Source organism: Odontesthes bonariensis, chromosome 15, assembly GCF_027942865.1.
Source record: "Odontesthes bonariensis isolate fOdoBon6 chromosome 15, fOdoBon6.hap1, whole genome shotgun sequence".
Lineage (NCBI taxonomy): Eukaryota > Metazoa > Chordata > Actinopteri > Atheriniformes > Atherinopsidae > Odontesthes > Odontesthes bonariensis.
The window spans coordinates 7,709,823-7,723,803 of record NC_134520.1 but is presented as its reverse complement, the minus strand read 5'-3'; the positions used below and the strand labels follow the sequence as shown (position 1 = coordinate 7,723,803).

The following is a 13,981-nucleotide window of genomic DNA, read 5'->3' as shown; positions in this document are numbered from 1 at the left end:
TGTGGGAGTACCCACGAGCAGGCTAACTGTGAATTCTACAGAGCCATGTCATCTTAAATTGGAATTAAATGTGACACAGTCTCTGATACTCAGGTGCCTGCTTGGTTTCTACACAGAGTACACAGCCATTGGTGAGAGACACAACAGAGAAAGAATTCCCAAAGTTGGCCATAGATGGTCTATTGCATCATCCTCTAACAGTATGTTGATTTGATGTGAACAATGACCACCTAACAGACAGCTCACTGCACTGTTCTCAATTTACAATTCACTCTCAGTGCTTAAATATATCTACAAGTAGGCGTGCTGTGATATGGCTTTTTAGAGCTGACTTTTGAAGCCTGAAATAAGTTCCAGGTTTTGGTGCATGAAGCATTTCTAGCGAGTTATCTGATCAACTCTGACTAGAAACCAGTTTAACAACAAAACAAGGCCAATTGAAAACCTGTTCGGACTCTATCTCTGTGTGATTGTATGAGCAATCTGTTGTCACAGAGATAGTCCGTGTCCATAAAGTCAAATCCTGGATGTTCACCACTTTTTATTTTAAACATATATTTTGGCATGCCGTTTAAAAATCACACCTGTGTCCAGCAATTAATCTGGTGGTGTGGCAAATCGCAGCACAGTCCATTCACTCCATCCGGTGTTGTATCGGAATAAACAATAATACAATTGATTAAAGTTTGGAATTTGTTTTTCACCACAACAGTACATTAAAATGTTATGTTGTGTTAAGAGCATAAGAAAAGAGTCACACTCAATGGGTTTGCAGCCTTGGTAAATACCAATATTAAATTAGAAAAAAGATGAAAATAAAGAAAACGGGGCGGTCTGTGGCGTAGTGGGTACAGCGAACCCCCCATGTGCAGAGGCTATAGTCCTCGCTGCAGCTGGCCCCGGTTCGAATCCCGCATCGGATGGCCCTTTGCTGCGTGTTATTCCCCCTCTCTCTGCCCCCTGCTTCCTTTCTCTCTCTCCACTGTCCTGTACAATAAAGGCATAAAAAGCCCCAAAAAATATTTTAAAAGAAAAGAAAGAAAAAAATAGTAGAACAGTAGTTTCTTACTTTTCACAGCACCAGTTTATAAAGTACAATTATATTTATGCACAACTCTGTCTCGTAGCCAGTTATGTGTGAATCTGCTGAAGTGGAGCTTCATTCTACTGGCTGCGGCCTCACTCAGTGGGGTTACATGGCACTGAAAGGATCGGATTATTGGCTAAATTACAATAAGAATGAGTTGAGCAAGGGTAATTATCCTTGGATATATGGCGGTGAATGAATCGGATCAGAGGCACAAAGCATGTCATACTCTACGATAGGTGGTGCCGTACCCATTTCAACTATTGCTAATAGAGCCACTTCGGGCTCTATTAGTTGACCCCTTCAACAACCAATAAAAAACTCAGGCCTTCAAGAAAATGGCAAATGAAGAGCAAGATGAAGGTACGTCCCTCTACACTTCGTTTGTGATGAGCATGCTTATTGCACAAACGCGATGCACAACGGCGCATTCTACATCGCCTTGTTTCTTTCTTTCCGACGGCGACAACAATTGTGATATCGCCTCTTCCGACTTCCGGTTCACGACCCCGGGAAAAAATCTCGAGCATGCGCAGAACGCAAAGTCTAATTCACCACGTGCTTCACTCGTCTGCAAACACGTTTAATTTGACTTTTAACCAAGTTATCTCGGGGTCTTAATCCGATCGCAAGTAATCCAATCCGATCCAATCCAATTTCTTGTCAGATTAAGGTGTCTACATGCACTTAGTAACTCAATCTTATTGTAATTTAGCCAATTATCTGATCCTTTCAGTGCCATGTAACCCCACTGACTGTTTCTTGATGGTGGCTCAGCATTACCCGTCACACACACACAGATATGCAGCTCTGACAGAGCAGAGACCTTGTTCTTTCTTTTAATGAAATCAGCAGACTAATTTGGTAAATCCCCACCTGACTTTAGACCACGCTGGAATCATGAACCAATAATATTTTACCTAGGACATAAAGTTTCAGGTACCTGGCTAGAAAGGGCTGCTGCTCAAACCTATTCAATTCAATTCATTTTTATTTATATAGCGCCAAATACAACAAATGTCATCTCAAGGCACTTAGATAACAAAGTCCAATTCAAGCCAATTGGAATTCAATTCATTGTAATCATAATTATTCATAAAATAATCCAATTTGTTCATATAGAGCCAATTCAAAAACAATTTCCTAGCTAAGGAAACCAACAGATTGCACTGAAAACTTTTTCTTTTTCGGTCCAATCTCCCGTCCTGAGCGTGCCTGAGGCGACTGTGGAGAGAAACAACTCCCTTTTAACAGGAAGAAACCTCTGGCAGAACCAGACTCAGGAAGGGTGGCCATCCGCCTCGACCAGCTGGGGTTTGAGAAAACAGAAAGGGGGGGGGGGGGGGGGGGGGGGGGGGGGGGGCGGCACTGTAACACCATTCAAAGGATATCTGAGGATATCTGTTGGAACAGGGAAACACGAGTTAATGACCACAATAATGTCACATATACATAAAGAAAGTAAAGTGAGGAAAGGTGTGACAGATGAGGCCCCCCAGCAGTCTAGGCCTATAGCAGCTTAACTATGGGATGTTTCAGGATTACCTGAGCCATCCCTAACTATAAGCTTTATTAAAAAAGGAAAGTTTTAAGCCTGGTCTTAAAAGTGGAAAGGGCGTCTGCTTCCCGGACATTTACTGGCAGCTTATTCCACAAGAGAGGGGCCTGATAACTGAAGGCTCTGCCTCCCATTCTACTTTTAGAAACTCTGGGAACCTCAAGTAAACCTGCAGTTTGGGAACGAAGTGCTCTGTTAGGAAAATATCTTATAATGAGATCTTTAAGATATGATGGAGCTCGGTCATTAAGAGTTTTATATGTAAGGAGAAGAATCTTAAATTCTATTCTGAATTTAACAGGGAGCCAATGAAGAGAAGCTAAAACTGGAGAAATATGATCTCTCCTGTTAGTTCTCATCAGAACTCTGGCTGCAGCACCTATGTGTGCAATGCCCTTTGTATGCAGCATCTGAGAATGAGGTTGCACCGAGATATTTTCAAAGAGCAACAGACAATGAAAAATGTCCAACATTGAACAATCTAAACCTTCATCCCTCAGACAAAAACAAAGTAGCCAGTGGTGTAACTTTATCAGTGAGACAGCACCATCTGCAGATTATGAAGCTTTAGTTTATTGTTAACTGAACATTAGTTAAGCCAGTGGATGAGTCCAAATGGTACCAAATGGTACTTTAGCTTGCATGCTCACCTCATCTCATCATCCAAGCAAAAGTACCATTTTCAGCCAGTGGCAATCGACAAGATTTGAACTTTTTGCTTAATGAAACTAAATTTGTGCAAAGACCAACTCAAAGGCACAAAGCAGATAATTAACTATCTTACAACTTTGTATTTAGGTGAGCAAAAAACAATGACAGAAGAAGAAAGTCTTTCAGCCAGCTAAATGCTGGAACATCCGAACCCAGTTTGCTAGTTTGCAAGTTGTGACCTGTTGGATGTCATTCAGGTGTCTACGTGCAGATAAGAGGGGGATGGTGGGGATTTACAACATGACTCTGTGCCACAAGTACTGTGGCTGTGTAGTGGTGAACATAAACTACACATGCACAAAATAACAACAATTAGAGATAAACATTAAAATTTGCTCAATATTTGTGAGAATGTCACTGCAACATTCGCACACAGGCCAGCAGTAACCTCTTGAGGAAGTTTGTGAAGAAAGCGACTCTACAACATATCTGAACACCAGAATCATTCTAGTGCTGGTAACAACCTGACTAACATGTGGCCCCAACAACAAAATATAAAGTGGCCCCTTAGTCACACTCATTTTTAAAAATTGAGGTATAATGCCCACTTTATGAAACTTGTATTTAGTCTATCATAGGCTATCAGCACGCTAGTTAATTAGTGCTCCATAAAAACAAGGTTTAATGACTACGCTAATAAAGAAATGAATGGTCATATTTAGAGAAACTGAAATGACAATAAAATCCAATACATCCCACCAAATAAGTCTCATAATATGTGTACAGCTAATTGGAAAGAAAACTCAACACGATCATATTCATCGATACAATCGATTTTTAGCCTATAAAACATGCCATAATGCCATTTTATTTTAAAGGAAGGATTTAATATTCAGGGATTAATAATTAATAATAAAACCCTGTTTCAGCTCATCTTTTTTCTCTCACAAAGCCATTTTCTACTGTCATTGTCCCTTTAAAAAAAGGGCCTCACAAGAATCTAAAAATATTAAATAAAATATATCGGAGCAGATAAACTTCAGTTTTTATTGTAAATGATGGATTTGCTCATATATCAAAAAAACATTTTGTATCTTGGTAATGCTTGAAAGGTAAAAACATGCATGTGTCACATCAGGTCTAAATGGGTTAAATAGATGAGCTGCCCCTGGTCCAGAGACAGTGGTAACTGACTTATTGTACATCAAAGTGAAATGACCGTGGAAATGTGCGGTGCCTCACGCCAACTTTATGGCTTGCGTACGTACTTTTCTACGACACTCCTGTCGACACTTAGAGGAGATGTTGGGAAACTGTTATAATAAATAAATGTGAAAACAATTAGTCCTCAGACTGAGTGATGTGCACATTTGAGACACATGACCAATTAACACTTGTGAACAATTAACACACCCATGTGTCTGCAATTACACAAGTGGATATTAAAGCATGCGCAAATTGGTGCAATGTATACCATTAAAAACAATGGCTGCTTTAGCGTTATTAGAAGACATTGCAAATGGTACGATTTGAAGAGAGTGTGTGTACAGAGGATTTGCTGGCACATGATGACAACCGGCTAATCAGCCGCTTTTGAGGGAAATCCTCCTGCAACTGTGCGCAGAGCTGCAGCCAGCGTTGGAGGGCAACACAGAGGCCAACCGATTGGGACTGTGCCAGTCGACCCTGAGCAGAGCCATGCCAGCCAAGTGGGACGGAATTATATGCATCTCAGCCAGGTATATCAAATTCCCATACAATGCAGTTGAACAGGCCAATATTAAAGCGCAATTTGCAGCGAGAGCTGGTTTATCGGAGCCATCGGCTGCACACATATTGCTATAAAAGCGCCATCACATGATGAATTTGTATGTTAACAGGAAACATTTTAATTCGATCAATGTACAGATCATATGTGATGCGCAAATGTAATTAACCAACTTTCTATCCCGTCTTCACAGAATCATTACTAGTTGGTGGTTAAAGTTAGTGCCTTGCTGTTTTTTGCTGGTTAAACTACAGCTTAAGATCTTTCTAACAAGCCCCTGATTGTCTCTGTGTGCAAATGTTGATAACCCCGTGCATTAAGTGTGAAATCCCTTAATCAGCCTCACCTTTTCTCCGGCGCACTTCAGCACTAGGTTACTGTATGAACACGTTTGTTGTGAGTTACACAAATACATAGGTATTTACCTTGGGGGTAATCAGAGTCACCCACATGTGCTCCCACATCCACTGAGAGAGCAGTGTCACCCATAGTTGCGCCGACTCTCTGTTCAAACAGGGTGGGCCCCTCTTCTCCTGTCCCCCCTGTGTTGGCCACACTTTGGCGGTGGGCAGCCATTCTCCGCTTCACATCCACCTTAATATCGGACCACTTCTTTTTCACTTCTGCTTGTGTGCGCTTCTCTGACCCCACGGCACTAACAGCCTCACACACAATCTCCAACCCACTCCTCTTGCGTTGCTTATGCCAGAGGACAGTGTGCCAAAATGCACATTTTTGGGTGCCTCCACTTCATAGAGTAGCACCTCCTATTCGCTTTCCGTGAAATTCTTTTTTTTCCCGTCTTACTCATTCTTTTTAAAAAATGTTCTGATTGTGCAGACAGGGGAAGCTCAGGTGCAGGACTAATTTAAATATGTGCATATTTAAGCAGGGGCGTGGTCAGGGAGGGGTCGGGTACTCCAACATGTGCTCTCAATTCCACGTTGATTGGGATGTAAAAAGGAAATGTGCTTGAATTCATGCGTACGAACAGATTCATACATATTTTTGTGCATAGGAGGGCTTTTGGGTTTGAGCCATGTTTCAGAAGGAAATCCATGCAAGTCTTTGTACATGAGGCCCCAGCTCTTCTGATTATCTGCACACAAAGTCAACTACTTCTGTGCAACTACTATACATATAATATTGAAATTCTGTTTGATGCAAGTCTACACTGCATATCATCCACCCTTGATTCAGACCTTTCTAAATTGACATCCAGGAGAAAGGCCCACTGCTTACCTGTTTTGCTCCTCGAGCTTGGCAAGCAGCTCTACGTCATCAGGACTGAGCTTTACCGGCGTGGAAGGCGAGAGGGCAGGCGAGGACAGAGATGTGGAGGAGGAGTTGGTGGTGGTCTGTAGGGATGTGGGCGTGGCCACCTGGCTAGCCATCTGACTGACCGTGAGGGACACCGAGTTCTTCACCCATGAGAGAGTAGAACTCAGCTTTCCAGCAACCTTGTCTGTCGCCACCTGCATAAGATGAAGAATTTGCTTGATTGTACCACAATTATTACCTTGAATAACTGTCTTGTATCCCAGTCAAAGTTGATGAGTAAGTGCTGAATCATGGCTAATTTTAAAGTGAAATCATCTCTTTTGAACAAGACATTTCCCCAATTTTAGCAATTCACTACAACAGTACATTAGTCCGTTGTTTTCTGTCAGATCTGATTTGTCAGCTTTTTAGGAAGAGAGTCATGACTTGAACAGGACACATCAGCACAATGAATTACATTACTGCCTTTCCTGTTAATACTATCAACAGTAACAAGAAGATTAACTCACACATGCTAGGATCTGTGCTCAGAACTGAGCAACTTACACCAAAATACAGACTATAGCAAAATAACTCACAAAGGCTTGTTACTAAACAGATGTGAAAAAGAACTCATACATGACAGCCTAAACAGTTACTGCAGGGAATCCTCTACACATTCTTACCTGCTATTCCAAATAATCCAAACTTTCAGCTGCTTTCCATGGAGAAAAAAAAACAGTTTTTAATAAATATATTTATATAAAGAGTGACTTTAAATCTATGTATTAAATTCAACACCAGCTGAAAACCTCCAGTCTTTTTAACCTTCGACCGTCTTAAGAACACACAGCCATCTAAGTCATATGCTGATCAGACTCGAAGGAAGGGTCAAAGTTCTCCAGTAAAGATAGTCCTGCTCACATCAGTGTTGACTAGGAAGTGCATGTCAGTTCTGAGGGAGAAAAAAAACAAAAAAAAACAACCTCACAACCTGTAACAAAAACTGGCACTGCCTTCGCTTTCACCCAAACAGGAAGCCTGGATACTGCTACCCAGCAGGAACCAACTATTTCATAAACTGCACAATAAAATGATGAGTCATTTCTCAGAGAGTATCTGATCTCCAGAAGACCCAAGATAAAGCACAACAATGGAAAATAAGACTGTGGAACCCATACAGTCAATTGTGTGTAAATAATGCGTTACCAACAAGCATTTGGTGGGAGGTATTTGTGCTTTACACTAATAACTTCACCCAAATGCTTGTTTATTAACAAAGAAAGTCTCCATCAGGTTCTTACAGATTCTAATCACATCTTTTAAGTAATAGTCATTACACTGCAAATTCTCCAGTCCAAAGCATTCATAATTAACTCATCTTTGCAGGAAATCATGCAAAACTGCAGGCCCCAAAAGTACAATTTATCCATATCAATATGAAGCATCTTTCAGCAAACATTTAGTTTAAAGTGTGACATTTAGATTTACAGTCGAGAAAGACAATTCAAATAATTAAATGAGTCAATCATAAAACAAAAATATTGTATTACAAAGAGTGATCAGAGATCTCTGGGGCTTTTCTGGAATGAGGAGAAGCAGGAAGTTGGTACACCAATGTGATGTCCTGATTCCATTACAACACCCAGCTCCTGACCCGTCACTGAGAAACTCATAAACAATATACAGCTACACTAACAGACGCTTATCCTGTAGATCAACAGGAGGTCACACAGGGATGCTAAACACGATGATATTTACCCTAAAGATGATTCACCTTGCATCAAAGTATAAGACCAACAAATATCTACAAAATGAGTGCACGAGATCAAGTACAGAAATATTCCATAAAAATATACTTAAAAAATAGATAGTTGATCAGTATATAAAGAATTTAAAGGAGGGAAACAGTGAAAATTCACAGTCACAAAAAGGACTGTTAGAAAGTGGTCACATGAAGCTGAAGAAGCCTTACAGGGTTGTTTTGATGCAACTGATTGGATTTCTCTTTGTAAGCCACATGGAGAGGACATTAATGCCATGACTGAGTGTGTGACTGACTATATAAACTTCTGTGTGGACAACACCATCCCCACCAGAACAGTGAGATGCTTCCCTAATAACAAACCCTGGATCACCAGTGAGCTAAAGGAACTATTGAACAAGAAAAAAAGAGCCTTTAGGGACCGAGACAGGGAGTTACTGAGGAGTATACAGAAGCAGCTCAAAGTCAAGATCAGAGAGAGCAAGGAGGTGTATAGAAAGAAGCTTGAGAGTAAACTGCAGAGGAACAATATCAGAGATGTGTGGTCAGGAATGAAGAAGATCACAGGCCTCAAGCAGAGGGAGGATCGGATGGATGGAAGTCTGGACAGAGCAAATGAGCTGAACACATTCTTCAACAGGTTCAGTTCAGGAACAAGCTCACCATCCTCCCCTCCTGTTCCCAGCCAAAGAGACATCCCACCCTCCTCTGACCCACAGCTTTCCTGTAACATCTCCACCTCCACCTCAGTCATGGATTCTTCTGCTTCCACTAGTTTGTCTTCAACCCAATCAGGAGATGCTGCTGTCCCCTTTGCCTCCCCCTCCCACTTTTCTGTTTCTAGAAGTCAGGTGAAGAGGCAGTTGGAGAGACTGAACCGGAACAAGGCTGCAGGTCCAGATGGTGTCAGCCCCCGAGTCCTGAAGGCCTGTGCAGAGCAGCTCTGTGGGATTCTGCAACACCTTTTCAACCTTAGCTTGACCCAAGAGAAGGTACCACTGTTGTGGAAGACATCCTGTCTGGTTCCGGTACCAAAGAAAACTCACCCTTCAGACATCAATGACTACAGACCTGTTGCCCTGACATCCCACATCATGAAGGTCCTGGAGAGACTCCTGTTGACCCACCTGTGTAAGCAAACCAGCACATATCAGGACCCCCTGCAGTTTGCTTATCGCCATGGAGTTGGAGTTGAAGACGCTATCATACACCTGCTTCAACAAACCCACTGTCATCTGGACAAAGCAGGCAGCACTGTGAGGATCATGTTCTTTGATTTCTCCAGTGCATTTAACACAATCCAGCCTGATCTGCTTCGTCTGAAACTCCAGAAGACTCAGGTGGAGGCCTCAACAATCACCTGGATTAATGACTACCTGACAAACAGACCACAGTTTGTCAAACTGAAGAATTGTGTGTCTAACCAGGTGATCAGCAGCACAGGAGCACCACAGGGGACTGTACTCTCACCATTCCTTTTCACTCTGTACACTTCAGACTTCCAGTACAAGTCAGACTCCTGTACAAAAATATTCAGATGACTCTGCAGTTGTCGGGTGTATCAGAGATGGACAAGAAGCTGAGTACAGAGAGCTGGTGGACCGCTTTGTGGCATGGTGTGGGAACAATCATCTCATCTTGAATGTTAACTAAACAAAGGAGATGATTGTAGATTTCAGGAGAAACAGGGTCAGATCGAACCCCGTTTCCATCATGGGAGAAGAAGTGGAGGTGGTTGAGGAATATAAATACCTTGGTGTTCATGTGGACAACAGACTGGACTGGAGACACAACAGTGAAGCAATCTACAAGAAAGGACAGAGCAGACTGTACTTCTTGAGGAAGCTAAGGTCCTTCAAGGTTTGCAACAAGATGTTGCAGATATTCTACAAGTCTGTTGTTGAGAGCGTCATTTCCTCTTGCGTCATCTGTTGGGGCAGCAGCATCAGAACCAGGGACCTAAAAAGACTCAACAACCTGATAAAGAAGGCTGGTTCTGTTCTGGGGACGACTGTGGAACCTCTGGAGACAATAATGCAAAGAAGGATTTTGCATAAAATCAAGAGAATTATGGACAACCCTGAACATCCTCTCCATGAGACTGTTATCGGAAAACAGAGTCTCTTCAGTTTGGATGCAAAACGGACCGCTACAGGAAATCTTTCCTGCCCACAGCCATCAGCATCTATAATAACTCCTTGATTTAATTGAGCTACATCAACATTTAATTTCCCTCTGGGATAAATAAAGTATTTTTGAATTGAAAATTGAATTGAATTGAAAATTCACACATGCAGCATCAACTGTAAACCACTGATAAATATATGATAAATAAATCACTGTAACTGTATTACAAACTTCTACTTTCCTAACTAACAGTAACTACTGGAACTACCAGTTCCAGGTTAAATTCTCATGATCTTGCAAACCATTGACTCCTAAAGCACCAGACAACCACAAAACAGGATTAATCCCTAACCGCAACATCAATATGTGAAAAGAATTTAAAGATTTCTTCGCCATACATCCCTTTACAGTGATCACACAACTACGCGCAGGTTGCTCTAAACATCTTACAAACTTGTACAATCTGTTTTGACAGTCAAGACAAAAGATTTAGGACCCAGTCATCACCAGTTCCACTCATATAATTGTAAAGCACAGAAACAAGCCTGTTCAGATCGTTCCAGCTCCCAGTCTCCTTATTATCATGACTGTAGCGCATGAACAAATATGTACTTCCATTTGTGCAGCTTATGTCAGTTGGGTAGGGAGTCCCAGTCACATTGTAATAAGACCATGGCCGTAAGTGTCCCTAACGGCCTCTAAATAGGCGCATTCCCACTGTAGGAACCTTTTGCAGTTCCTATAACCTTTTCAGGAATAGGGCCGTTTATCCCCCGCATTCGGACATACAGGAACTAGGGACCACGGTCCTCAGTTCCTATAACCATTTCAGCTAGTCGACTAATCTAACGACTAATTTTACGATTAATCTAACAATTGAGGCTCAACTTAAAAAATGATTTATGGAATTTAAATTGTCAACTTGTAATGCGTGTTTACTACTTGGAACTGGTTGCTACTAGATCGTGGAATTTCGACAGTCAACAGGTAGACTAGAACTACATATAGGCAGAGTATAAAATCCACCGTCCGGTGTTAGCAAATAGATAACACAGAAGAAACATGTCGGGACTGGTAGCGCTAACAGCTTTAAACTTGGCAAACACGGGACCTGTTCTAGTCGTAATTAAAAGACGTAAATTTTATGCCGGGAATATAACTAGACAACAACTCAACAGTCTAACGTAGCGTTTATTCAGAGAGGATCTTTGGTTTAGCCAACTGCAACTACTGCTACTGCTTGATAAATTAACATCTGACGGAGGTGTTTGGTGGTCGGTAGCTACGCCCCTTGTCATGCTATCACAGCTGAAATGTTTACTCATACAACACGGACACAACCGGCGGGTGTTTATAAGTTAAACTTACACGTTGTCTCCTTTGTCTGCAGCGCTCTGCTCTCCTTTCTTCCTTCATGAAATGAAAAAGTATCTTCTCCTGACTCTCTCTGTGAGCTCTTCCAGCCGCCATGTTAGACGCCCGATGTGATCGTCCATGATTAATATCACCATTATGCAGACCATAAACACGGTGGCCTCCCCGCTCTCCATATTAGCTTCTTTGTGGTGTTTTTTCTTCTCTCCTTACTTTTACCGGGTTTTGTTTTGTTTTGTTGTTGAATGTGGCGCTAAACGGCTAACATAACACGTCACTGACGCAGACGGCTGCGCGCAGCACATCAGTCCCGACCTGGTCCCGACTCATGAGAGTTCATCTAGTAGGTCGTTTTGGAACGGGGACTTCAACCAAAAAAAATAAAAAATTTGCGACGCATCGACGCGAATTATTCATGGCGACGAATTTATGATGTCGAATAAGTCGAATACGTCGACTATTTGACCCAGTTCTAGTCCTTAGAACTGCTCTGTCCGAATGCAGCTAATGTAACCTGAGCCATCAGTGCATTCACAGCTGTATCTTTACTTTTAATTGGTTCAGCTTGGACACATGTTAGCACCAGCTGATAGGTCTTTAAATCAATCAACTGTGTAGATTACAATGAAATGAACTCATTCACCCGAACAGCACACTATATTCAGGGATTACAGTCTCACTGATGGTCATATAAATCAAATTTCCTGAAATGGAAAACTAAATACCATATTTTAAGATGATATAAAAATACAACAAATGCCATCTGTGAGAAAAGGATTAACTGTGTGTGTTACGAACACAAGGAAACAAAAACTGCTGATTCTAAAAAAACTCAACTTCCAGATTTGTATTTTCCATTTTCACCCCACCCACAGCTTTGTGCAGTTCTGACTCAGGCCCACATATACCCCTTTAAAGAGCAAAGAAAAGAATGTCAGGTCAAGTGGGTTGTTTGTGCAATTTACTTCCAATGACGGGCATCGATCAGAATTAGCAGAGGAGAGAAAAGATGGACATGGACAGTAAGCACGCTAATGAGTTGTGTTTCTCTAGCCTGATCTACATATGCTGTTAACATATCAGATTTGCCTATTTTATGAAATGTTGAAAAAACAAATCCCTGTATCTCTCAGCGTGGATATTTTTTTTGGCGTACCTAGACTTTAATCAACTCAGGCCAGGATAAAAGAATGCAGGTGCCAATGGTCAGGTGGCCCTGGATTACATTTCGCCCAGGCAAGCCGAGCCGACTGAAGCAAGGCTACCCTGTAAATCCTTGATACAGAGATTGTTACTGCTTTTGTTCGCCAACAAACTGAAAGGGGCCCTGAGATGCAGTGGGCATAGCTAATGAAGCCCACAGCCTGGCAAGAAGAGAGCCTCAGCAAAATAATTTCAAAGAAATTGGGGAAGTGAGAAAGACCAGATGCAGAACTGAGGAGCATTTCCTTTCTCTAAACTTATGATGCACGATATGTAACGGAAACTTCACACTACTCTAAAACAACCCAGACTGGCACAAAAATTAAAATGTTAAATGCGCTCGTGTAAAATTAAACCCTCAACTGCCAAAATTCTTATAGTCAAGTAATAGCTAAATAATCTAAAAATGTCTAATTTATAATCTTATTATATTATCACATTTGCTTTCATTGTTGACTCATCTTCGTACATATTTGGTAGTGAATAAATAAGTAAGTAAAGTTTATTAATATAGCACCTTTCTCAAATAAATAAAACAATAGAAAGACAGTAAATGACATAAAAGAACCATGCTGTAAAACCCTCTCACTCTGAAAGTCTTCAGCTGCTTTTTAAAGGAATCAGCACAGTCAATAAAAACGTGGAGCGTATTGGTGAGCCAGACAAATAAGAACAAACTATACACACCATGATCCTCTTCAGGGAAACACAACGTCTCTCTGCTGCATGAGAGGCCTAAACCCACGCCTGGCTTACACACTCAAACTGAGGTGGAAAGGCCTTTCACTTCACACACAGGGGAAACTCAATTTTTCCAAGGGTACAATCAACTTTCAATGGTCCTGCTGAAGGCTATTCTAATAAGGCATACACGTAAAGAGAGCAGCTGGCCTTAAGTCAGTGTGGGAAATTGAACGTACTAGCATCTCTCTATTATAAAACAATAATTACAAAATTTAAATGTCAACCGCAGCTCCTTTTATTTGTGGCAGAGCCAGCTGTAGTTAATATAATTGCCAGCTATAGTTAAAATGGCATTTGGCCATACACAAGCTACTTATACATCCAAAGCACTCCAATGCCTTGGCTATTCTTTAGCATCAGCATGTACAGGCCATGTTTATTCTCCAAAGGTGGGAACAGCCGGTCGTTTATACAATAAAGTGAGTCAAATGTTTTTCATCTCAA

At 41.4% G+C, this 13,981-nt stretch overlaps 1 protein-coding gene across 7 annotated transcripts in view; it reads right to left on the bottom strand.

Moving 5' to 3' along the window:
- evi5b (ecotropic viral integration site 5b) overlaps positions 1-13,981 on the bottom strand; it is a 49,218-nt gene that overhangs the window by 31,896 nt on the left and 3,341 nt on the right. For 5 of the 7 annotated variants that reach the window (XM_075484901.1, XM_075484899.1, XM_075484903.1 and 2 more), the window contains exon 2: positions 6,307-6,539. In XM_075484901.1, coding sequence (XP_075341016.1) covers positions 6,307-6,458 — 152 coding nt within the window. In that variant the 5' untranslated portion in view covers positions 6,459-6,539. Of the gene's footprint in view, positions 1-6,306; positions 6,540-7,010; positions 7,043-13,981 lie in introns of all 7 variants that reach the window. The other 2 variants (XM_075484902.1, XM_075484900.1) reach the window with 2 other exon arrangements.